Consider the following 26,350-nt stretch of genomic DNA (forward strand, 5'->3'; position numbering starts at 1 on the left):
GGGTGCGGTGCGAGCCGAGCAGGGACCGCGGCACCCGGAGCTGAAAAGTTGGCAGCGTTGGTGGCGCTGCACGAGCGCGGTGTATGCGCGGAAGCGGAGGGCGGAGCGGGGCCGTGCCCGACGGGACGGCGAGGGGCGGCCGGGAGGCGGGCGGAGGATAGGTTCTGAGGGGCGTGTTTCCGTGCGCTGGCTCCGCCCTGAGCGGAGAGCCGGGATGGGGCTCCCAGTGGGGTGCAGCGGGCGGCGGAGGCGGCCCCGCCGGCGGGCGGCGGCCCCGGGCAGCGGCGCAGCGGCAGGTACGCAGGGCCGCGGCGGGTGCGCGGCGGCGCTGCCGAGTGAAGCTGGCGGCCGCGGTGGGAGTCAGCGCTGGCCCGAAAGAGGGGAGCCGAACCGGAGCTGTTTGGTTTATACCCGAAGAAGCCGCCCCAGGGCACTTGGGGTGAGTTTGGGCTGGCGCTGGGTCGGGGGCTGAGCTGGCTCGGTACTAGGGGTCGGCGGCGGTGAGGTCGCTCAGCGAGGCGTGATTTACCGGCTCCCTGGCAGGCGCCGGGCGCTGGGAGGAAGAGGGAGCTGTGTTTCAAGCTCCCTATCAATTATGGATAGAAACAAATACTCGAGTCGGTTCTGAATTACCCCTGTGCAGAGGTAGGGATCACTCCGCTCCGTCCTCTCGCCTCCCGGTGACAACAATGCTCAGGTGTGGAGAGGAGAAACTTTCTTTTTTTTAGAGGGGGGGAGGAGGGCGTTTCAGCACCGCAGAAACATACAGCTGCTTTGAGGGAGTAATTAGAAAGGGTTTAAAGCCTTCTTTATTATTTATAAGGGCTGGATGGAAATGAAAGGTCACACAGATATTTCTAGGTAGATATTATGCCTGTGTTTTAAAGAGCTGTAGGGTTTTGTTGTGCTGGGGTTTTTTTTATGATTGTCATTGTGTTCATCTTGTGAGTTGAAAAATGCCATTAAGTACGCTTTAGGTCCATGTATTGAAAATACTGTGGTTCTGGTGCATATCCCACTTGTTAGCATTAATACAGCTACTCTCAAATTAAGGGGGGGGGGGTTGCCAGTCGTTGAGTTGTTTCTTCTAGTCAAGACTGTCTATATCACAGGCTTTCGTGCGTAATTTGAGCAAAAATCAGCCCTCAGTGTGTAGAGTCGTTTGTATTTATATGTGTGTGTGGCTCAGAATACATTTACTTTTGAGCATAGGAGCAGCAGTGATGGTTCATAATGCTCACATATGTGGCACTTGCAGTACAGATGGTATTGTAGCTTATCCGTGTACACACATGCTTCACACATAATATGCAGGAATTACAGCAAACTTCCTCCAAAATACTGTTTGGTGCTCTGTAAACGTGTGGCATTTTTTTCCCCCGATTCTTTCTTTTGGCAATGGGATACCTTTGTGTTCTAAGGAGTTAATTTTTCCTTAATAATGGTTATGAATTCCCTGAAGTATTATCTGACAGAACAGCTTTCTACTGTCTGAGAAGCTTTTACTGCTGGTCTGTTGCTCCCACATACGAATACTTTCACAGAGAATTTTCTGAGGTTCTCTCCTTTTTCCAAGTCCAACAGGAAGCTCATTGTAAAGCTTTGCAATCACTTTTATGGCAGAAGAGAATAGGCGCTTTCCCTGCTTTATTCACAGTATATGCACCTCTAAAGTCTGCTTAAGTTACTAGTCAGTAAATTAAGCTATATGTAATCATGTTTAATGTAGAAAGTGGCAGGCGTGTTTTGTTATGTTGGCAGATACTGTATAAACATTTACTCTGGCTTAGGTAAATATAAATTGCTAGTTGAGTGCTGTGATTTCTGTATCATCATGAACTTCAACAGTTTTTATATTAACTAATATAAAGCTCAGTTGTTTTAAAAACAGGAAGAGAAAGTTTGCAGTAGGAATTTATTAGCATTCTGAATTATGAAGCTCAGATTTGTCTTCAAAAGGACAGCCAAAGGAGTGTAACCCAGAGGCTCTAAACAGGTTTATTTAACCAGTTTTTCACTTCCATCTGCCCTTTTAGTTACAGTGAACAGCTACCTTCCTCATATCTTGCAGTTTATCACTATGTGTTCTCTTCTATGGTAGAGAAGCAACAAAGATAACATCATTTTCTAAACATGCTTTGTGTGATGCAGGAGTGTGTGCCAGGAATACAGTGATGGCCCTGTCAAAGCTCTACAAACCAGCTGTGTGGCTGTGGGTTTCCCCCAGCCTGTCATGCCCTTTGAGCTGGACCATCTGAACACTTCTACCTCCCCTGTATGGCTCGTCTGAGCCGATATTAGAGCAGGTACTTTAGCCCTTGGAGCCACCATAACTTTGATGTAGGTTTATGAAGAACACACATTTAGATAGAATGCTTAATTATATATGCAATGAATTCTGACTAAATTGGTCTTTGATCTGATCGGTCCTGTCATGAGGTGTGTGAAGGTAGAGAAACACAGAAGCCCTCACTTCAAAGAGTACATTAGGCATTTGTAATAACATATCTTCTTGCCTTGTCTTTTTTCAGTTTGTCTTGCACAGATTGCAGCTCTTGATTTCTATGCATTTTAAGTTCTTTTTATAACATTGCATTTAACACAGGATTTGACATCCCCTGGAGTTGGTGAAGCCCAGTTAGCTAGCCAGAACCTGTACAGAAATGTTGAAATGGTTCAGTTATGCTTTCTTCTGAAAAGAAAAAGAGAAATTTGAAGTCAAGTGAAGATCACATGTGAATACAGTTTTCATCAAGTGTTATGACAGAGGCTGTTTCAGTTCTAGTCTGTAAGACAAAAGAAACAGTTACATCAACAGCCTCTGTGCATGTATAAGCTTATGTTGAGCTTGTTTACGTTGTGGTTTCTGATATGATATTTTTCAAGGAATACACTGTGTTTGCTTTGCTTACTGACCAGAGGAGGTGGCAGTAGATTTCATACCTGTGTGTTAAACTTATTTATAATTCCAGTCTGAGAAAATTGTACGTCTACCCATTGGGTGAAGTAAGCATTTGCTCCACAAGTAATTAAGAAAAGATGGAAGGCATTCTGCTTGCATTGGGTATTACAAGTTATTTTCAGTCTTAGCAGCTCTGTATGTAATTAAAACAGTTCAAATGTTGCTTTCGTCAAAACTGCTGTTAGAACAGATGATCTCTTTCCTTACGCATCAGATAAGCTACTGAAGTTACTGTTAAAATCCATCTAAGCCATTTTATTGTTACGTGTTCTGTGAATAGCTGCCAGCCTCAAGCTTAAGCAAAAGTAGATTCTGATTTCTTCCTATGTCACAAGGAAGAGGTGTGCAGTGGAAATCGTATTGGTACACTTCAGATGCTGTTTTCTGGAGCTCTGTGTGTTGTTTGCTGTAGCTCCCTTTCCCTTGCCATTGCTCGACAGTAATTACAGTGCAGCTAGTATCAGAAGTTGATTCAGTTTATTCAAACAGGAAGACTGTTGAATTGTCCGGCTTCCAAAGTCAAATGTTTGTGTTAACCACAGAGATCAGATCTGTAGTGCACATATATAACACATGAGGAGTGTTTATTTCCCTAACTTTTCTATTCCATTCTGCTTTTGTTAACTAACCCAGATTAGCATTTTAACAACCCTGAAGTGAACTTCTGCCATTCTCCCTGCTTGGGCAGTGTGTGTAGACCATCCATCATCCTGTCCCTGGCCACAACAGGCTATTGGCTTCATAACCATTTGGAGCTACACAGAAACCATCCGACTGTTAACAGCACAGCTGGCTACAGCAATTTTTTCTTCCATGCCACTGGCAGAATTGTCTGGCTATGGTAACTAAAGTTAACATCCAGAATGTGAAGTTTCTTTAGTTCTGGCACCCCAACCCCACTGCAGCTCAGTGGGCACACCTGCACAAGGGCTACAAAATGGCTGCGAGGAGGAGGAGGGAGGCCAGGCTCCTTCTATTCAAGGCTCCATTTGGAGACAGCAACCTGTTGTTTGGAGTGGTGTTACATTAACTCCATACATACTGGAAAGGGAGTAAGTTGCTAGTTGAGTCCTGTGCTCTTTCAGTTTGCAGATCCCGGTGTGCTTTGGGAGCCACCAGTGAAAGAAACAGAACTTGCTACTTTAACTTTGCCAGGCAAACTGCCAGGGAGCACAGAAAGAAATGGAGAGTTTCGGCTGTGTATTTCACACATTCTTGTAGTTCCACAACGGAAACCATGTGATTTCACAGGATCTGTGCCCAGACTCTAATACTTGCTACAGATGCTTTCCTTGGTATGTTTTGAAGATCTATGAATGCAGTAGGAAAGAAGTTGTGACAGGATTTATCGTTTTAATTCTGATGTGCGCTGTGGATGGCAGGTAACCAGCAGGTGAATGTGCTTGTGCCTCTGTGCTAATTTTATTTGTTGAGATTTTTGCATAGTCTTAACTAACCTGGCCTAGCATAGTTGTGTGTCCTGTGTGAGCCACAGCCTTCTTGCTAGGAGAGAACTCTTGCTTTCAAGAGCAAAGGAGGTCAAGAGGTGTTGCCAGGCAGGGAGGGGCTGGGTGGAAGTGGAGGAGGAGAGCATTGGTGGTGAAGAGGAGGAGCAAGGAGCTCAAGCAAGCGACTGACATTTGTTCTGTCCAGAATGGTTACAAACCTTACAAATGAAATCAGTCCCTGGACAGCTTTGATTTATATTCTCGCACAGCAGATTGGCCTTGGTCTGCCTGACCTTGGTAACAGTACAGAGGTCATATTTGCACACAGATACTCTTGCAAAAAGCTTTGTTGTTGCTGTTATTTTTTTTAACTGTTGCATCTAAGAGCCAAATTGCAGCCCATATTTCTAATTCAGTAGGCACTGGATAAACACAGAACAGAAAGAATGGATCCTGTTTCCCACAGTAGATGGTTTAAGAGAAGAAACAGCAGATGGGTACAGTCAGTCAGTGGCCTCTAGACACAGGAGTCCACGTTGGCCTGCATAATCAGCAGCCGTGTTAGCACGCAAGTGCCTAAACATAGCCAAGCTGTGTGTGTTGGGGAAAGGGGCACACATGCTTGTAGGCATCAGAGGCAAAGAAGAGCTTTGAAGAGGGTTTGGGATAAGAATGAGGAGTTAATTGGCAGATGCATGCTGGGGGCTCTTCAAGTGCATGAAGGACAGCTGGGAAGCAAACACAGAGGTGCTCGTTTGGAAAGGTAACGAGTGAGCAGTGGGGACCAGCATCAGAGACTGGCTGCCCACCAGAGGTGGGAGTGAAACCTCACAAGAGATGAGAGGTAATCAGCTGGTCACTCAGCTCAGCTATTACTGCAATAATAGGCTTTTCTTGATGTGACCAACATCTCTCTTGTGCCAAATGGTCATGACAGCTAGGGCTCTTGCTTTCCCAAGCAGCAGTAAGGCAAGCAGTAAGCTCACATCTCTGTTGGGTGGGACCTTCCTCAGACCTTTATTGTGGTACAGAACAAAAGGTATTTCCGTCCAATGCTGCTGCTATGTTTCCCGGGCATGTTTATAGCTGCTGGGGGTGGACAGGCACTGGGGCAGCTACAGCACTAGCAGAAAGTGTTGCTGCTATTTCTGTGTCTGTATCATGACAGATACACTTTGGGGTCAAAAGAAAATTCTCATGCTTGTATTTCAAGCCCTTGTCTAGATATTCCTCCACTTGGGTACTCCCTTCCCATGCTGTGTGGACACTTGTGTCCTGTCAGGCTGCCTAGCCATCCTGTCTTGGGAGACTACAGAGAAGAAAAAATGTATATTTGCCTTACAGAAGCCTTAGTGTATAGTTAAGCCTAGAGTATTAAAATTTTAGATGGTGTCTGAATGTAGCTGTGAGTCTGCCTGTTAGTGTAATGGTAATTAAACAAAAAAGGGCTGTAAACAGTCTGCATGTTTCCCGAGTGATGCAGCATGCTTCTGTTAAATACCTGTGTCCTGCCTGGTGGGTCAGGGAGGTTCAGGGCCCTCTGGAAGCAACTTGAACCAGCCAAGCTGCAAGGCAGGAGAGGGCTCTTTGGCTTTCCAACAGTTGTCCAAGAGCCAGCACTGGCACCCCTTACAAATATAGCTCTTTTGTGTATTGCCGCCTGGAGATGAGTGCTGAAGAGAAGGGTAAGGATAACAGAGGAAAAGCAGTGGTGTGAAAGCAGTCAACAGTGTGTGAACAATGTCCCCAGGTGTCTCATGAAAGGAGTAATAAGGGGAGGGGGGAATCATCTTGCAGAGTTGAATGGTTTCTTTCAGTTTGCAAACTTCTGCTCTCAGTGATGGTTTCTTTGACCCAGCACATGCTTGTCAAAGATTGACAGTGAAAAGCAGGTAATGTTTGCTCAGTAAATCATTATTTTCTTCATAAAATAAATACTGTGTGGATATTTTTAGCATTATGTAGGTTTTTCTTCCTTAATGATAACTTTAGACAAAAATGATCAAACCCCATGCTTTGGGGATTAATCTGATTCCCTGCAAGAGTATGGATAGGATTTTTTTTTTTTCTACTTGTGTACCACCATGCAGGTTTTACTGAAAGTGGATTACGGCTTTTCCTCCCCCTAAAGCATCAGGGTTTCATCCTCACCAAAGGTATAACAAGCACTGCTCATGAGTGAGCAGTGGTCTTACATGGCAAACTGTGCCAACACAAAGCTAAAAGTATTTGGTGCAGCTGTAGAGGAAAAATAGACCCACAGACATACATAGTGTGAGGATCTGATATTATTTAATCATATTCTTACACTGGCCAGTATTACTGGTGATAACACGAGGCTTTAGAGAAACAGTTTAATTGTACTGTGGTTCTCGGGAGGCTGGTATGGAGGAGAGAATGGAACAGGATGAAATGTAAATCTGTACGTCTTGTTCCCTGATTTGCCACAGATTTCCTTGGGACCTTGATTCAAGCATTTGTAGTCCATATGTTACTGAGTTGAACTATTTTTTACCTCTAAACATCTGAGCCGTGGTTTTTCTGTGGCTCACTGGTCAAAATGCCAAGAGTTTGGTGATGCACATACTGCCCTGCCTTGCAGGGTGAATGTTATCATGAGATGATGTAGGGAAGGGAGAGCTGATGTCCGACTGGTGTCTGGATGCTGGTCCAGACAGCTTTCTGGAATACACAGACTAGTGTGGGCTCTGCAGATTGCATTTGGCCTGTGGAAAGTGGGCAGATCTGTGGTGCAGCATAGGGACATGCCCAAGCTTGGGACCTAGAGCAGGATAGCCAGGGTTTCACATTGCACCAATCCTGCTTCCAACCCCAAAGTGGTAAAAACATGGGTATAATTTACCTAACTGCATTTGCATCATTTCAGTAACTTCAGCAGACTGTAGGATAAGGAATCAGCTGGATCAAATCCTGCACTAATACATCTTGATGTTTAACTAAATTAAAGTTTCCACCACTATCCGTGTGTGAAGCCAGCTGCTCCCAGAAGACCCTCAGGATGGGCACCTCTCTTAAGGCATACTTCTGCCTCTCCAGCTGTCCCCAGGGTCTTGCAGTTTGAGCACCAATGTTCCCTCTGTCCCCTGTGAGTATGTACATACATACATTTACAAATACACACTTGGAGACTACAAAAACAGCAAATGTAATAATGTGATCCAACTGTTCAGTGCTAGGCTAGAAAGAAGTGTTTTTCTGCCATTATGTGAAAATTTAGCGTGACTGGAACAGAGTCTGCATTTGATTAGGCAATTTAAGAAATGTTAGAGACTTCATACTGTAGGGCAGTGCTGCAAAACAATTGCTTGGAACATGTTCTAAAGTTGGTTTGACTTCACCAGATTTCCATGTGTTTCTGCATGACATTGCAAATAAAAATATGAGCGGTCACGTGGCAAACGACTGTGTTTTGGTATTATGGTAAATAAAAGCAGCAGTTTAAACAATTATTCCAAATTGTGACTAGCCTTTGAGATGAAAGAATACAAAACTCTCCCTCTATTTACTTTTCAGCCTGGGAAAAACATTTCATAACACATCCTTTCACTGGCATAGTTAATCTTTAATGCTTAACAAGATAATAGTAATTGTTAACTTTGAGCTCAGGCTTCCTCCAGGTTTTCATGCCTGCATTTTGTACATGTAATTGATTGTGCCCAGGAAAGTGGCAGAGCACATGCTTTGCATATACAAGTAGGTGACTGGGTGGCCAGCTAGCAGATTTGTCTATGCAGAAAAACCAAGACTAGTTAAAAACATGCTGTTCCCCAGTCTCTACAGGCAGTATTCTTGTGGGCAAGGCTGGCTGACTGTTCCAGTTCTGAGAATGGCATACTGATAATACTAACGCAGTGCTTAAGATGCTCTGATGTGTTCCTTGCCAGTTGATAGTCTTCCTCTGTCTCTCCTCTCACATTTTCCAGCAGCCATTTACTTTGTCTTTGAAGTGAAAGCAGGGGCAATGTGGCAGCCTTTACCCTAGCAGCAGCACTCAAGCCAGCAAGCTCCATGCTCCAGCAAGGCACTGCACTGAGATGCTGGAGGGATGTTTATAGCAGGGGAGAGCAGTGGGTGGGAAGAAGGGATGCTTTCTGGAGTGAGGTTGACAGCAGTGTTGTCTAGGGCACAGCCTGTTGAATAGCAGATACCATTTTTTAATTCCTTCAGCTGCCCTGCTTGTTGGTGTGTATTCTTTCCCACCCCTCAAGCCTGCCTTCCATTTCAAAACATCCCATTCACTTCACCCTGGAGGCAAACCCTGACCTCCTGGGCTTCAGCCAGGTCTAAAATGGGCAGTGCTTATCTCTGGGATCTGGGTTGGAACACTGCTCAAGGCAAAGAGTGCTTTCTCCACAGCTAGGAGACAGCAGGGCCCCGCAGACAGGAGACCCAGGGGTGCTGTCAGCAGGTCGCCATGCCTGTGGCGTCAGTTGGACTTGTGCAAGTTGTGTCCAAGACCTTCATTATGTCCTCACCTGCAAATTCTGGTTTATACCTGTCCCAGAGCTGCCTTATCAGATGATGCCTAATCATGCTGAAATGAGTGGCAGTTTTTCTATGTAAATCATGGACTGCAGGATTGCAGGAAGAATACTTAGTTACTTCACTTATGGCACTCACCCATCTTTGTAGCTAACCCTCCCTGAGGGAGGAGAAGGTAATACTTTGGTCTAGGTTTTAGGCTTTTGTTTGGCTGTTTCCTAACCTACATCTAAGCATATATGTACTACTGCACATAATTAGATCTCTGCCATAATGGCTTAAGAGTTCTCTCTAGTTTTCAGGATAAAAGTATTTTGGACTAAAAACCACTGCTGAAAGACCCCTCTGGCACAGCTGTGAGCTGGAGCATGCAGGAGTTCACCCTGATGAGGTACATCTGCTCAACCCAGCAGGGTGGCATGGCTTTCTTTGCATTGGGTCAGGGCAGGACCTTGTGCTGCCTGTGGCCAGGCATTAGGAAAGGATCAGTGCTGGGAGTATAGAACAAACCCTGAACATCTTTTTATTGACATTCTCTGCACCAGTCCTTGGACACTTCCACAAATAAAGTTAGTATTTGCTAGGGCAGTCTCAGTTGGGCATGGACAGTTTGAATTAATAAAATGCAGGCTTGCTAAAATGGTGAATCCAGAGCACTGCTTCAGTTAAACTTCCTTGCACTGATAACTCAACCCTGGCAAACTTTCAAGGGGAGCATGTGCTGCAGGGGCTTTGTAAAACAGAACAGATTTGACCAACGGATGTGGCTCAAATCAAAGGTTGGCTTCAGCTGGAGGGCTTCTGTATCTCCCTGGTAAGGGAAGGTAGTTAACATTCACTTTCAAAAGTTAACTTAAAATAAACATAATTGAAGCAATCACAGTTTGCTCAGCATTTTATTTCCTTTCCTGCTGAAACTACCTTGTGCTCAAGTAAATTTTTGATCACAGTAGAATTTAGCCTTCAAAGTGCATCTAATCAGCCACTAAACACTTGCATCATTAAAAATCACCCTATCCATTTTGTAGGCATTCTGTCAGCTTGTTCTAGAGCAAGAGGGGTGCACTTTCTGTAGTGCTGAAAGGCTGCAAACAACTGAAGTGTAGCTATCAGTGCCATAAGCCAATTAAGATGAAATCTGTGATATTCAGTGGTAGGGTTTCATCACTTTAATATTAAACTATCTTTTTGCATAGATCAAGAGGTGTTAATGCAGATTCCTTAGAAGAAGTCAAGTATTATCCTAAAATAACAGACCTGTTATTTGCATTTTCATGCTCAACTAATATCATGGCTCCAAATATCCTGTGTGTTTTCTTCAGAGCTGCAGATTTTAAAGTTGTTTCAGAAAGAAAGGATGGCTGTGTACCTCTTGGTACATAAATGAGAGTACCTTTATAGGACAAAAACAGTTCTTACAGCATCATTTTGTATGAATAAGTAGGTAGTTTCTAAAAGGGACTGTAAGAATTAAGTCTCATATGTTATAACCACAAATATTTTCCTGTGTTATTTGATAATTATCTGAAGCAATCTGTCACCAAACTCCACAATATGGATTTATCACATCACAGACAATCACTGAGATTTGAATGTACAGTAAACTTTTATGTCAGGCATTGCCTTCAGGAATTTCACTGAAGTCAGCCTTCATTAGAATGAACACATTTGTGCTGGAATGCCATTTGAAAAAAAAAAAAACTGAAAAGAAAATCACACTTGCATTGATGCTGGCTGCTGTACCCTTGTTTTGGGAGGGCTTACCACACTAAAGCTATTGCATCATTGGAAAACCTATGTATAGATATGACCTAAAATGGGAATCTCATCCCCTGCTTCTCATATGATAGATACTGGTACAGATTTTTAAGGCAAATGTTGCATTCTATGTGGAATACTTTCTGGCTTGTAAGCAAATTACTCGTTATACCCATTTCACACAGTGAGACATAATAAAAAAGGACCAAGACCAAAAAAAAAATAGAGGTAGCACAAAGAATTGTTTGCTCCCTCTCTGGAGTTCATGCCAGCAGACCCTGTGCCTTGCTGCTCCTGTATTCTGACTTGGATGATAAGAAAATGCTTCTTTTTCAGGTTCTGATTACCAAAACACACTTTGGCCTGGTTCCCCAGTGTTTGGCTCTACTGTAGAGTTATTGCTCCATGTGCAGCAGGGGTAAGGTGCTATTCTGAGTGAATATTGTTGTGCATACATGGTTGCCAGTGCATGCATTTCTACAACAGGTCTAGGGCACCACTGAAGGTACCACCTTCGTATGTTTTCTTTTAGATGTTTTGTCTTCTGAGAAGACTGACCTGCTTGGTGATCCAAAATTCTGCAACAACCTACCTTTCTGTGCTGTACACTAGTGAAGTACATACAGCTCCTGCGCCAGCACCTTACTGACAAGCTAGATTGGAAATTGAACTTCTCCCACCTGGTAGTAGTTACCATCAGCAAGTAAATTCATGTGTGAATCCTTAGCCTTCTAAAGCAGAGTCACTGCCAACAGTCTTTTAACTTCATGAAACCCAGAATTAGAACCATATCCTTTTCAGCTAGTGTTTTTCAGCCTGCTGATAGTTGACCATAAGTGATTTGTACATCAAAAGATAATCCCTGAGGCTGTAGTAAACAGTATTTTTAACCCTTTTTACAGTAGTCCTTTTTATCCCCCAAAAAGGGGGCTGGAGCTGGTACTAAAGCACAAGTAAGTTCCCATTTGGAGACTAAAGTAACTTTGGTTGCAAGTGAAATCTATGACTTGCTCTAACCCAGCCATCTTTTGTTGTTTGAGTGGTCTTCCTGTTAAAGAGCTTCGAAGCACTGATTTGGCCAACTGCTCAGTGCCCTGAAGCCACTGCCCAGGGATGCACTGTGACCTTCACCAGGGGGTTGTCTCAAAGTCTGAGATGAGTGGACGTTGTTGAGTGTTGCACAGGATCTGCTTTGCTCTCTGTCAGAGGAACTGAAGTCTCAGCTGTAGGTCCCGAGAAACGTCAGCATTTGTGAACAAGCAGCAGTAAAGAATGTTTTGTTTTGGTTTAGCTTTTATTATTAGAGTGGCTTCATGCTCAAATTTTCAGGAGGTACCATCTCAGAAATATACTGGTTGGTGCATTTGCACTAATTGGTGCCCTCAGGGAGCCATTTGCATGTAGGAAGGAGCAGAGGACAACAGGGATTTCCTCATCCAGTCACTTGGGATTGTGGGAAACCACATCACGTAAATTGACTAAGCTCAGCATATTATTAATCAATTCTGCCTGTCCCCCCTCAACATTATTGTTAACATATACCTCCAAGCACAGAGGTGATCCTTGATCTCACCTAACAGCCTGATTTTGTCTTATATTTGGTGAAGGAAGGCAGTGTAGTCTTGTCATGTTACAGGCCTGCTTTTCAGCTTTTATTGTTGGAGCCCTTTTCTCCTTTGCCTCACCAAGCTATCCACAAGTGAATTAACTTTGAGGATGTATCTTTTGTTCTCACCCATCTTGAACTTTAGCCTGGATTTACCATACCACACTCCTGCTTGTCCTCAGCCTCTTCAGGAGCATTTATTGTGTTCAGGAGAGTTTTAAGATTATTTATTTATGTATTTATTTTAGTGATCAGAAGATATTAGAAGAATAGAGTTGAAACTATTTTATGTATTGCTTCTCTCCAGCTGGCTGAATGCCCTTTCCCTTCCCCCCTCCTCTTTTACATGTCAGTGCACAGAAAGATGATTGATGGAGTGTCACCAGTGCGTTGTCAAAGGCTGGAGTAGATTAATGGGCAAGAAACAACAGCCTGTTCCCCTTTATGTGTGATTGTTTGAAGCCGGGCTCATATTTTAGCAGAAATGATGTCCTGCTTCTCTTGATTCCCCCAATCAGGAATTGAAGGATAGGATTTGTATCTGTGATTGAAAGGTGCTAGCCACAAAGAACCAGTTTATTACTTGGGACAACTGTCTGCCTTCCACTTGACCAACAGAACTCGCCCTGAAGCCTGTTCAGTCAGGCTGCTGCCCTCTTTATGGATGTGGATTTGTTCCAGCAGTTAACATTTATACCTCTGTTTCTTTGTATTTGCAGGCACAACTAGTTATGGCATAGACCAAATGGCTGGAAGATCTGTGGTCTGTTACTAGCTTTTTCACTTGGGTGACACTGACCAATTTGCCTGTACTCCAAGGAAGGAGCACATATGACCCAGTGCAGCTCAGATCCTTTGAAAAGGCTTTTTTTGGTGGTGGGCCTTGGTTACAAGTTTAGCTTTGATGGGTGCCTCAGTTCCCTGGCGGCAAAGCAGGCATAGCAGTAGGGTAATTTTCAAACCTTGCACTCCCCATGATTTGTTTTCTAGCTGAAGTGCTAGGAATGCAATTTATAAGAGAAATTAATCAAAGACTGCTTTGAATCCTGGCTGGGGAAAAATAATCAGACGCAGAGTATGATTGTTTTCTGGCTTTTCTTGAAGGTAGACATTGCCAGCATTTCATAACCTGCTATTCTGGTCCAAACAGATACTTCAGCATTGTTATTTGTAGTCCCCAGTAGTGGCCTCCATTAGAAGGTTTGAATGTGGCAAGAATTATCCTTCACACAAGCCTATCTGTGCCTACCAGAAGTGTACACCTGGCTGTCATAAACCCCTGTACCAGGGCTAGATGGAAGCCCATTTTCTGATTATCCGGGGAACAACTGTTCTTCCAAGTTCGTTCTTTTTTCAGCGGTCCTCAAGCCTGTGTCCAGCCAGCTAAAAGGTGCATTTAAATGCCTCTTAAAGCAGGTGCATTTTCTTTTCATATGTAGCTGGAAATCAGAGCTACTGTTCATTTTCTGGTACGATCATAAGAAGCAAAATAATAATGAATGTACTCCTTAACTGTCTGGTAAGAAGTGATTACCTTGGGTTTGCTGATCCAGCCCAGCGTTCTGTCTGCTTTTCTTGTGCAATGACAAAGGTCTTTGCTTTGTGCAGATGTAGACATTTTCTTTGATAGAGACTTGTGACAGGTGCTGTGTAGTTAAAAGAGATTGCTGAACATAGCTGCTCCCGCCTTTATGTTCTCAGAGTTCATCTCTGGAGTATATTCAGAGGTTTGAGGGGTTCTGAATGAGCTTGTTTCTGCTCTGGGTGCAATCTCTAGGGAGATGCATCCTGTGGTTTTACATGTACAAAACTGTGCCTTGTTTTAGGCAGTGTGATACATCCCTGAAATCTGACTCTAATTGAGAGAACTGATACTGTGTGTGTTTACCTTCAGTCCCTTCTTTTTGGGTTTGTAACGGTTTGGGTTTAGGTTGTTCTGGCCAATATGCAGCAATTTGTCTTTTTATTCTCTGCAGCCATTTCCTCACTGTAGGAGACAGTGTCTGCCTTTGTAAGTTTTGCATTTGTTGCCCTGGTGAATCCTTCCTAGATAGGATACTGGAAGGAAAGAGGAAGAAAGAAACTCCCAAGTACATGCCCATGCTTGGTACTGGCAGAATTGTATGGTTTGGAGGCTAAGTGCATTTTGCAGCCAGGCCAATGGTCTCTGAGTCACAATGTGTGGGCCATGAACAGCCTCATTTTCTATGCTACCTAAGGCCTACATGGCTGGGAGAGCTTCTTGCTCTTTTGGCAATTTGTATTCATTTGTTCTCCAAGAAAATGAGGCTTCAGGGAGGACTTTTATTAAGCACCTTACAGATGTTACTGTGCACTGGTTCAATGTACAGTTTATGTGCCTCCCCTGTCTCTTCTTTCACTGGGACAGCAGTGGGTTGGCTATTTGGAGCCTGCTTTCCTTGGGAAAAAGGAAAAAGATTGTGTAACCGTTAATGACTTGTTATTGTGTCTGGGAGCCACTGTGCTGCAGGACTTCGTTCTAATGGTGCTTGCAGCAGAAAGAACAAATTTGACTAACTTTATTAATTCCAGTTTGGTTTAAGTTTGCTCATTAGTAAGTTAACGCAAGATGCTTCAGCTGAAGAGAGCATGTCAGGATAAGGAAGAGCAGAGGGAAAGTGCCAGGAATCATTAGTGTTTATTAACCACTGCACTCATCAGTCTTGACTAAGAGCACAGCCTGTTCGTTCTGGACTGGTGGGCTGAGATACAGAAATATCAGTAACAGTGGAAAATGCTTCTTTTCAGGTCAGTCTGTAATGGACAGGCATTCAGACATCACCCCCATCACCAGATGTTATCAGCCTTTTAAACTGGTCTCCTCACAGACCAGCCTGAACTGAGAGAGCTCAGCAGCCCTGTGGAAGGAAGAAGCCCTGTGCCTAGCTGAATATCAATTAACAAATGCCGTATTTTCATCCCCAGTCAACATGACTGAAAGGTCAAGTGCTGTTATGAAGGTTTTTTTTTTTTTAATTGCTTTTCAAATTAGTAAATAATTAATACTTATGTGCTTTGCTGGATCAGGCCTGACACTGTGCTGGCAACACGTACATCTCACAGCCAGTCTTGAAACCTTCAAATGGAAAGGCTTCTTTTTTTCTGTTTAGACAGAATTTAATAACAAATTTCAGCAACTGCAAGGCATTGAGCTGGTGAATCGAAGCTCTGACCTGTGAATCAGGGCTGAATGAATGCTTCCAAAAGGTTGGAGGAGGGAACAGTACTACATTTGCCAGGTTTCTAATGAGAAATATGACCCCTGCCCAGACCAGTTGTGATCATTAAGGATTGCATTTCACTTTGAGATGTGTTTTCTTGCATCCTACCCAAATTGCAACTTGAGTACATTCTTACAAGTTACATTCTGCTCACTAAAATATCCCTGTGGTTTGATTGGAGAAGTTAGGTTTCCCTTCCCCTCTAAAAAGCTTTGTTGTATAATGTAGCAGTGCTATCATAATATGTGCTGTACAATCTATAGTTGTGAAAGTCTCAGAAGTTGCTAGCTTTTTACAGTAACAAATAGAGTGAAAGTGGCATCTTGGGAACGCAGTTCAGCTGCATTAGAGGCTCTTGCCACCCTTGCAAGGCACATGGCAAGCACTGCCACACTGCAGAGGCAGCAGTTCTGCATTTACTTCACATACGTGTAAATCACTGCACAAGCCAAAGCATGGAGTGTCTGGTCTTTACGCATAAGGTCTCTAACATGAGCATGTTAGGGTTAGTATTGTGATGACACTGCCTGGAAAGAAGTAATAATTCTAAAACATGGCATGGATGTTGAGACAGATTGTGTGTGTCATGACGTTTTTGGATAAGATTTAGGTATTTTATGGGGAAAGGGCTTTATTGGATGACATTCAGTGGTAGAGGGGATGGAAAGAGATTGCAGTTTAATTAAAACTCTAATCCCAAGTCTGACAATTTTTCTTGCCAGGTCAGCAGCCTACATGTGCTATTGGTAATTCCTGTGAATTAAATGGGCTGACAGTTGTCAGCTTCTTTGGAAATGCGTGTAAATCCAGCTAAAAATTAGCAAACATCAATATGTTTCAGAGCAGCTTTGAGTAGGCTATGTCATGCAGTAGTTTTCCATCAGTGTACATAGAGGAGCCTTTCGTAAGCACCAGTTCAGTCCGCTGCTGCCAGTGCTCAAATACAAATGCAAAACCTTCTTCTGCAGTAGGAAGTCACATTTACTGTCCCGTGATGCTGAAATCCATTGCCTTATTCCTGTTTTGCAGGTAGTTAAACGGTGTTGCCACAAAGGTAGTACTTACCTTCCACCAGCCATGAGGCTTCCTCTGCTTTGTGTCTCCATGATGCTGATGAGTCTGTCCCAGTGCTGGGCTGTCAGCTTCCCTGAAGATGAGGACCCTATTAATGTTGTTGACTACCACTGTAAGTACCCTGCAAATGGTGCTAGCCACTGTAGAAAAAGTTTTAATGTTTGGGTTTTTTTACTCGGGAAGTTAAAAAAAAAAGTCTGCTTCCTCTCAAATTGCTGTGTGTTTACGGGCTTGTATCTTTAATAGAACACTTAATAATTTTCTTTAAAAAACAATCAGAAATACAGCAATAACTCCAGGAAAAAGAACATTTGCTGACATTAGCCATCTTTTTCTCATTTATATTCAAGACATTACTCAAGGAATTTAGTTTAAACCCTTCTACACCTAGTTTATACAGCTAATCAATGCCATATATTGATTCTTTAGCTCTATAATCCTGAGTGATGGTGTAGCCCATTTTTACTTGCAGATTCAAGGCAATATCCAGTATTTAGAGGACGCCCTTCAGGCAATGAATCTCAGCACAGGCTGGACTTCCAACTGATGTTGAAAATTCGAGACACACTTTATATCGCTGGCAGGTAATTTTCCTTCACTCAGTTCATTAGATTAAAATTCTTTTCTCTTCTGGTTTTGCATTTATGTGTAAAATTCATTTAGAAAAATCTGCAGAATAAGATAAATATTAGAATGGGGAAGGACTTCCCAGAGAAATACTCAGTATCTATGGCCAGGGCATGAAAATTGGATTTGAAGGCTGCAGTTACTGTAGTTATGCTAAAACTAATCATCAAATACTCTCTTCCCTCTTTCATACTACTGCCCTGATGAAAACCTCTCCTGATTATTCTAAACTTGAACTGACACATTTGGATGTAGGAAATGAGGATGCAACACTTGGATATTTACAGTCTGGGTTAGTCTTCAACAGAATGGAAAGACAGAGGTGCATGACTGGACACGGAGGTGCTATCTAAGGACCACACCAATAAAAAAACCAAAGCCACCCCATGTTGCCTGTGACCAACCTTCTCCAATTGGTATTAAACACAGAAAATCCATAAGCATTTTGTAGAGTTTCTGATCTAACAAAACACTCTAAAAATAGAGGTAGTATATAAAAAAACAAAGCCAGTGAATTAAATAATTTACTTGTGTCTTTCTACTTGCAAACAGGGACCAAGTTTACACTGTAAACTTAAATGAAGTTCCAAAATCGGAAGTTACCCCAAGCAAGGTGAGTAGATACAGGAGCTGGCAAGGGAGAGGTATTTCTTTTGGGTTTACTTTTTTTGTGGAAAGGAAGTCAAATGTTCTTTTCTTGTTTGCTTCAACAGAAATTAACATGGAGGTCCAGGCAGCAGGACCGAGAGAACTGTGCTATGAAAGGCAAACATAAAGTAAGCTTAGCATATAACATTATAGAAAAACAACACTAATATGTATTGTGAAGTCTGCAATTAATACATCTTACTCTCTTTTCAGGATGAATGCCATAACTTCATTAAAGTCTTTGTTCCAAGAAATGATGAGATGGTGTTTGTCTGTGGAACAAATGCATTTAACCCTATGTGCAGATACTATCAGGTAAGAATATTGAAACTGTCATTAATCCATTAGTGGGTTTGCTTGCACTAATCATGCTATAGCAAATACATCTAGTGTGATAGGAGAGTGCTTCAAGGTGAAATGGAAACAGACAGCAGCCAATGTGTTGAATTAAGTGTTGTGGAAAGACAATGTTATGCTATTGTGCCAGTGTACAAAATAGAAATTACACTATCACCCATTTATTTTTCTTCTCTAGCTGAATACCTTGGAGTATGATGGGGAGGAAATTAGTGGTTTGGCAAGATGCCCATTTGATGCCAGACAAACCAATGTCGCCCTTTTTGCTGGTAAGAACTCTTGCTTGTAATGAGCCTAAGTGATTAATGGCACCAAAGGAGCCAGAGAGCTTTTAAAGAGAGCACAGGAAAGCTAAAGGTGTCATGGTGCCCCTGCTCTTAAATTTTTTAAAGGGCCTCCAAAGGATTAGAAGCCGACCTGCTAATAAATAGGTTGCAGCAATTTGGGGAAGAGCGGCAGTAAAGAAATGGGGAAAAATACAGGCTGGTCAGAATTCTGTAGATTATGGAAGCCCTCTTAATACCAGTTCTCAACTTCTATTTTAGATGGAAAATTGTATTCGGCAACAGTAGCAGATTTCCTGTCAAGTGATGCTGTTATTTATCGCAGCATGGGGGATGGATCTGCCCTAAGAACAATAAAGTATGATTCCAAATGGATAAAAGGTAATTTGGGGGAGTATTTTCCCGTACACATGGCAAGTGCCATTTCGATGGCGCAGAGGGTCAGCGTGCTTTACACGTATGTTAGAATGACAATGTAATGTGGCTTTCAGTAGAGTGTGATTACAATAAAAAAACAGTTTAATACAAATGAAGCCAAATTCTTCTTAAATACATCAATGGCTGAGTCTGCAGTAACAAAATAACTGAAATGCAATTTCGGTGAGCCCTTTTTACAGTCCATTAGCCAACATTAAAGATTTCAAGTCCATTTAAGCTCTAGTGCACCCATATTTGTATATCCTGAAGTGTCTGGAAGACTGGAGCTCATGTTAGCTGGTATGGAGCTGTGGAGAAGCTGCCAAGTCACATAGCATAGTCGGTGTTATATGCCTATTGAGAATTTCTTTGGAGTAACTGTCTCCTTGCTCTTTCTTACAGAACCGCACTTCCTCCATGCCATCGAATACGGGAACTATGTTTATTTCTTCTTCCGAGAAATTGCTGTAGAGCACAATAATTTAGGCAAGGTGTGTATCGTCACAGCGAGCTGTCATGTAGCCATGAGTCATAGCAGGATCAGCTGTTCTAAAGCGGTGTCAGTAACAAACACAGTTTACAATATGAAATAGGGACTAGTACAAATTCCACACAGTTTTCCTGTCATTATAATTTATGGGGGGTGTGGGGAAAATAGAAAGAACAATGTATTCTTCAACCAAAAAGTTGTCTCTGTTCTCTCTGCCTCACTGGTAGACATGATCATGACAGGTATCTTGTAGTGTTGCTGTTACCACTTATTGCAAGTCATGGAAAATTCAAGGGGATTTTTTCTCATGCTTATTAAAGAAACAAAGGAAAACAATACAAAAGAAGAGTTTCAAAGATGTTGTCCTAATGTCCCTGCATACTGAATAATTCAGTCATGCCAGAACAGAGTATAGTACTTACGCCTCACCATGGAAAGATATTCTATAATAAATTATTAAATCCTTTACACATGGTTAATCAAAGTCTTTAAGTCTCACACACAGCATGATTTTGAAGGGAAAAAAAAGGTGGGTACAAGCTGCAGAGCTGCATTTGCTTGGTGATACATTAAGATGCCTGTGCACTATGAGCTAAACATCCTTTCTGGGCAGATAAATGGCAGCTTCTTGTTAACAAAATTATCTTTAGTTTATTAACAGCTCAGCAACAAGCACTGTTATCCTTACTTCTCTTTATCCCTTTTCCTTTTTTGTTTTCCCTTGACAGGCTGTGTATTCCCGTGTGGCACGAATATGCAAAAATGACATGGGGGGGTCCCAGAGAGTCCTGGAGAAACACTGGACATCCTTCCTGAAAGCTCGGCTCAACTGCTCAGTCCCCGGGGATTCTTTTTTCTACTTTGATGTTCTGCAGTCTATCACAGACATAATAGAAATCAATGGAGTCCCCACAGTTGTTGGTGTATTCACCACACAGCTTAACAGGTGAGCGATGAGCAGCCTGACATCAAAGGCAGCTCTCTGCTTCTCTCTTACCCTGAGATTGATGCCATTGTAGTCTGAACCTTTGCAACTATTCGTCTAATTTTACAGCATCCCTGGTTCAGCCGTGTGTGCTTTCAGCATGGATGACATCGAGAAAGTCTTCAAAGGGAGATTTAAAGAACAAAAGACTCCCGACTCTGTTTGGACAGCTGTACCTGAAGACAAAGTACCAAAGCCAAGGTAAAAGTTTCTTACTCATGATGATGTAATACTGTCCTTGTAAAGTGCTACCTTAAATCAGCTGCACTCTTTAGTGTCTTGTCAGGTGAGAACCAAAGTAGAGCTTAACACTTCAGCCTTAAGGATGCTCATTAGCAGGCTGCCTTCTCTCATTAACCAAAATACCAAGAGGAAAACAATGTTGTTCTTCTTTCAGACCTGGCTGCTGTGCAAAACATGGCCTAGCAGAGGCTTACAAAACCTCCATTGATTTCCCAGATGAAACCCTCTCCTTCATCAAATCTCATCCTTTGATGGATTCAGCTGTTCCCTCAGTCATTGAGGAGCCCTGGTTTACCAAAACACGTGTCAGGTATGAACACTGTTCAAAAGTAACATGTGTGAAAAGGAAAACAAAAAATGTTCTGTTAATGATGTGCCTTTTGCTCTTGATAGATACAGATTGACAGCAATTGCTGTAGACCATGCTGCTGGACCCTACCAGAACTACACAGTCATATTTGTTGGCTCTGAAGCAGGAGTAGTACTTAAAATCTTGGCAAAGACCAGGCCTTTCTCTTTAAATGACAGTGTATTGCTAGAAGAGATTGAAGCCTATAATCATGCAAAGTAAGTATTACCAGAACACCAAAGCTCTTCATCTAGTCCTTGGTACCTAGCTAAACGAAATTATGGTAAATGAAAACCAACTCCCTGTCACCAACATCGCCACTTGTTTGTCATTTCACAGTGTTCCTCATGTTGAGTAACCTGAAAATAGTTGGTCACTTGCCATCTTGCATGGGTTGAGTGAACAACCTAATTCCACTCAAGTGACGTCCCTGATACAGTCTAATTCTCCTGTAGATACACTTCTTCCTGAATTTGAAACATCAGAACTACCTGCTGCAGTAAAAAGAAATGATGTGAGCATATCTTGAGGGTTTCTCAAGGGTGACCAATAATCTATAAACTACATCTAATCATTGTAAACTTGTTCTGGTGCAAAGAATTTAGGAATGGAAGCATTCCAATTAGACTCTACAGGTGTCCAATGCAGGATTCCTGTTCTGCTCTGTTGAGATACTTATGCCAACTGAGTGAACAAAGAGAGTGGATTCAGACTTTTTTCCTATGTAGTTCAGCAAATGTGTCACCTAGCTGTAAATAGCTGCCATTTGATAACCCACATGTTTGTTTAAAAATCACTCAGCAAAGACTAACAAGTTACATTTATATGTATATATATATATATATATATATACACAAAGTCTCGAGTATCTACACAGACAGTAAATAAAGTGTTCACAGTGTAAGTGCTACACAAAGAACTACAGTTACTAAAATAACGGCCTCCCATTATTTTTGCTGGGCAGGTGTAATGCTGAGAGCGAGGAGGACAGAAGAGTCATTGCCCTTCAGTTGGATAGAGACCACCATGCTCTGTTCGTGGCATTCTCCAGCTGCATCATTAGAATTCCTCTGAGCCGGTGTGAGCGTCACGGGTCATGTAAAAAGTACGGCCCCATTCCCAAACTACCCCTTAAAGGAAGGGCACCAACATCTCTTGGGAAGGAAGTAAAAAATGCATTATTTTTTGCGGTTTTTCTTTTGCAAGGGCATGTATTGCTTCACGAGACCCGTACTGTGGCTGGTTAGACCATGAGGCATGTGGAAGAGTGACACCAGGCATGTCGTAAGTACTCCTTTCCACATTAGCCCAGCACCTCCATATACTTTATAGACCACACGAGCTCTTATCCTATGGCTGTTCAATATGCACTCAATAAATCTGCATTTTTTAAAGATGTTTTTTCAGTGTATGGTATTTGTAAGATAACAGAATGCTAAATTCTGACCCAATTCTGCAATCTCTAGGTGAAAATTTGCTTTCAGGGTGAGGTTTACATGTGTGAGGGAGGACAAGCAGACCTGTAGGAAGACCATTGGAAGCAGGAAGGCAAGAAATTGCTGCCTGCAAACCTGAGCAGCTCAGAGGGACAATACACTGTCTCCCCTCCCAGGCGTGCTCACAGCCAGGGCACAGTCAATTGCAAATATGAAAACACAGGATTCACAGTGGGAAGAGAGTAAGATTTGTGTCCACACTGGAGCTTGGGTGATATATATGCATACCAAAGGCATTTTGCACAAACCAAGTCTGTAATATACAGTACATTAGCAGCTGTATCTTAAAAAGAGGCCTTTGTAGCAGGCCAGTGCAAACTTCAACTAGTATAATTGGACGGTTGTATCTCAAACCAAGAGCATGCCCAATATAGAAGACTTGATGAAATTGCTGAAAAAAGGGAATTTTTTCCCCATTATTTTATTATTTATTTCCTGGCATAAGCACATATATAGAGTTTTAAAGCCTGGTTATAACTTGTGCATTTTGTAAAACTTTTCTTCGGGCCATACACTGGCTCTTGTTCTTGTTTCTATTTGCTGCTTCCAGAAAAAGAAAGAAAAATCACCCTTTGTTTCCCTACTGATACTGTTAATTGCAGGTTCTCTTTGTTTGTTTCATACAACCACAGCACCGGAGGATACATACAAGATGTCGAATACGGCAACACAGCTCAGCTTGGGGACTGCCACGGTAAGGCACAGTCATTGCTGCTCCTCTGCGATGTCTCAACAGTACTTTGTGGCCACACCTCACTGTGGATGTTAAATTTATGAGCTTTTCAGTAAGATGATGAACACATCACTGTGATTGTTCACAAAGCTGAGCTTTTTGGTCCTGGGTGGCAGAGTTTTGTCTTTCCTTCACCAGTTTACAGCTATTTGGGGTCGGCAGCAAAGTACTGAAGAATTTATTTTTGTAAGCAGTAATATTTTAGTTCTTATTTTCCATTACTCAGGTTTGAGATCTTTTGCTTTCTTTTTGTTACTTTTTACTGATTACTTGTTCCTTTAATTCTTTTAGAAATTTTGCCTACTACAGCTACACCAGATTACAAAATATTTGGCGACCCAACATCTGGTTAGTTTTTTTAATTTTTTTGAATTAATGACCTTTACTTTCCTTCAGTTCAGCATTTTCAGCCCTTTTTTCCTTCCTTTTGCACAGTTGGCAATCCTCCATTTTTGTGCTTTTACTCATGTTCCCACTGATGGTAAAGATAGTCAGACTCCTCTCCCTCAGCACTTCACCCTGTGTAGCTGCATGTTAACAGCTCATTATTTATTGGGACATCTTTTATTAAAGAGCTTGAGTAACATAGATGACATCTTCACTGCTCAAAAGTCCACTAAGCTTTACTCTTTATCCCGAGCCATGCATTTGTGAATGCCCCTATTGGTCATCTCTAAGTAGATGAATGGCAGAATTTCATCATCTTCCTCCTTGCCTCTCCTTTCCTCTTTGCCTTTGTTCCCAGCAAGATTTCTGCACAAATACACATTTCCTGCAATGTGTATTTCTATATTGCTGAGATGTTTTAAGTAGCTTACGCTAATGGAAAAATTTAACATCACAAACCATGTAGCTGAATGAGGACTTGAATAGACAAAGGTGACTTAGAAAAACTGTATGCATCATTGTCAGATGGACTTTCACATCTTTTCCTCCTTCAGTGGCTTTTCAAATGATGTTTTCACTGTCAGCCCCTGGTGTGAAGGGAGGCAGGACCCGGTACTCCTCCATTGAACTCAAAAAAGCAGAACCTGTGTTGACTTCAACAGGAGTAAGACTGAGCTCTTATTTTCCAGTCTTTGCTCCTTGGAACTTGGGTCTCTGCTTTTAAACCAGGTGCACGTTTCTGGCTGACAAATATGAGAACAATCTGTTTGTACATTAAATTGGTAAGAGTGCAGCAAGAACAAGAACGCTGTTTTGTATTTTGGTTTCTGATATTTGCACTTCTGTAACTTAACAAGAAGTAATGCTTGAGACAAATATTTTCCAGGTATATTTACCCATAATGTAAGTTAGAGACTCACTTAGGAAAGCAAAACAAACCAAAACTGTTACATGGAAATGCTGCCCTGCTTGCACCAGTGTTTACTATCAGCTGAATTTTCAAAGTGATATTTTAGGACACAGATACAACTGAGGCTTATTTTCAAGTAAGTAAGTGTGCTTTTGAAGTACATTTCTCAGCCAGATCTCAAGCCGTAGACATTCATGCCTAAACCTGCTGGGACAATGAACACAAAGTACTTGAGTGTGCAAAGCAGACTTTGGATTGTAACCCCAATTTGATGTGTTTCCTCCTCACGTGCATTTTCAAGTAGGCTGTGATGATTCTGTTCAGCAAATATACTACAGAGGAGCCAGAATCTATGCAACATTGTTCTTCAGGAACCATTACAAAACAGGGGTTAAAACATTCCTTTCATCCCCACCTGTAGAAATGGCTCATTCAGCAGTTCCTGGTATAACCTAATAGCGCTAGTGGAGCCGATCTGGTTTCTCAGGAGTAACCTGTTAGGAGCGTGGATCTTTCCAAGTAACTTTTTTTTTTTTTGATGTTTAAAAGGCAGCCAAGTGCATTGTCTCCAGTGAGGAACATGGCAATTAAACAGAATAAGTTTTGCTTTTCACCTGCACCAGTCGCTTACTTTTAACTTTTGCACTGCTTTAGTGTTTGACTTCTGGCTTTTTTGGCTAGCAGCTGTTGATGTTTTAATGTAGTTTTTTTGTGTTAAAGCAATTGGTTTTGATCAGCCCTCTGTACCTCTGCAGAGTGTAGGGGTCACATTTTGCTTTGACTTGTAACTCCCTTTATATACTGTCTCCAGCTATAGCTTAGGTGTGCCATGAAACACATTAATAAAAATCTGTTTGCCACCACAGACATGAAGTTCTCCTCAGCTTCCATTACCACAATGGCAAGTATCCCAGTTATATCACCCAAAGTGATTGGTTCCTGGAAACCTAAAGTGACTGGCTCTCGGAAATTTGTAGTTCAAGATGACCCAAACACTTCTGATTATTCTGATCCATTATCAGGTGTCCCAAAGGGTAAGGCCTTACCAGGGAATACATTGCAGCTGAATGGAAACCTGATAGTCTCAGCATTGTCTAAGGCAAAAATGTGATAACCATGATTGTTAGGCTATATTTTACACCCATTTTGTGTGACTATGCAGACAGTGCAATCATGTTTTTCTTACCTACTTATCTGGTGTACAAAGTGCTGCTTAGAGCTTATAATGGGAAATACAGATAATAAGCTCAGCTTTTTATTCCTGGGGTGCTCCAAAGCTCCCATTAAAATCAGCAGGCATTCTGGATGCATTAAAAAAATTGCATTCAATACTTTCTCTGCAGCTCTGATGGTTGTTTTCAGACCAGTCTCATTTGGATAAGACTATTGGTGCTCATGAATGGGTGCTTACAAGAGCTTAAGGGAGGGTTGGTTCTTTGGTTGGTTTGGAGTGGCAGAACAGAAAACAAAGCACAGGTCCATGGGAGATCCATGCATTAAATGGGATGCATCCCAAACTCAGTCTGCCTGCATCACCTTTCTGAAGAACATGGGTCAGATCTGAGTAAGCATGTGCTGAAATTTTAAGCTGTGGCTATGAGCATCCTTTTACAGATGATCTCAGTACATAGTGAGACACACACAGGTTTTAACCTGAACATAAGAAGCATATTCTGCTTATAACTCATCTTTCTGTAGGCATTCCTTCTGCTAAGTGAACATTTGATTAGGCTCTTGCAGCACCAAGGGTTTTAATTCAGTAGGACTACTGCAGTCAACCAAAGAATCAAGAAGCTTCCACTCCAAAAACAAAAAAATTAACCCAAGTCTT

The 26,350-nt window shown here is 42.2% G+C and overlaps 1 protein-coding gene across 5 annotated transcripts in view; it reads left to right on the plus strand.

Annotated features, from left to right (window-relative positions):
- Positions 1 to 316: 316 nt before the first annotated feature.
- The window catches only part of SEMA6D (semaphorin 6D), a 30,929-nt gene continuing 4,895 nt past the window's right edge, over positions 317 to 26,350 (plus strand). The window contains exons 1-18 of one of the 5 annotated variants that reach the window (XM_031046114.2): positions 317 to 439; positions 16,549 to 16,705; positions 17,066 to 17,177; positions 17,773 to 17,833; positions 17,934 to 17,996; positions 18,082 to 18,183; positions 18,404 to 18,494; positions 18,771 to 18,890; positions 19,329 to 19,417; positions 20,145 to 20,362; positions 20,471 to 20,602; positions 20,799 to 20,954; positions 21,038 to 21,211; positions 21,958 to 22,098; positions 22,200 to 22,277; positions 23,092 to 23,183; positions 23,514 to 23,570; positions 25,386 to 25,553. In XM_031046114.2, the coding sequence (XP_030901974.1) occupies positions 16,597 to 16,705; positions 17,066 to 17,177; positions 17,773 to 17,833; positions 17,934 to 17,996; positions 18,082 to 18,183; positions 18,404 to 18,494; positions 18,771 to 18,890; positions 19,329 to 19,417; positions 20,145 to 20,362; positions 20,471 to 20,602; positions 20,799 to 20,954; positions 21,038 to 21,211; positions 21,958 to 22,098; positions 22,200 to 22,277; positions 23,092 to 23,183; positions 23,514 to 23,570; positions 25,386 to 25,553 (1,963 nt within the window). In that variant the 5' untranslated portion in view covers positions 317 to 439; positions 16,549 to 16,596. Of the gene's footprint in view, positions 440 to 15,087; positions 15,240 to 16,548; positions 16,706 to 17,065; positions 17,178 to 17,772; positions 17,834 to 17,933; positions 17,997 to 18,081; positions 18,184 to 18,403; positions 18,495 to 18,770; positions 18,891 to 19,328; positions 19,418 to 20,144; positions 20,363 to 20,470; positions 20,603 to 20,798; positions 20,955 to 21,037; positions 21,212 to 21,957; positions 22,099 to 22,199; positions 22,278 to 23,091; positions 23,184 to 23,513; positions 23,571 to 25,385; positions 25,554 to 26,350 lie in introns of those variants that run through there. The other 4 variants (XM_005145880.3, XM_031046115.2, XM_031046117.2 and 1 more) reach the window with 4 other exon arrangements.

Source organism: Melopsittacus undulatus, chromosome 9, assembly GCF_012275295.1.
Source record: "Melopsittacus undulatus isolate bMelUnd1 chromosome 9, bMelUnd1.mat.Z, whole genome shotgun sequence".
NCBI lineage: Eukaryota > Metazoa > Chordata > Aves > Psittaciformes > Psittaculidae > Melopsittacus > Melopsittacus undulatus.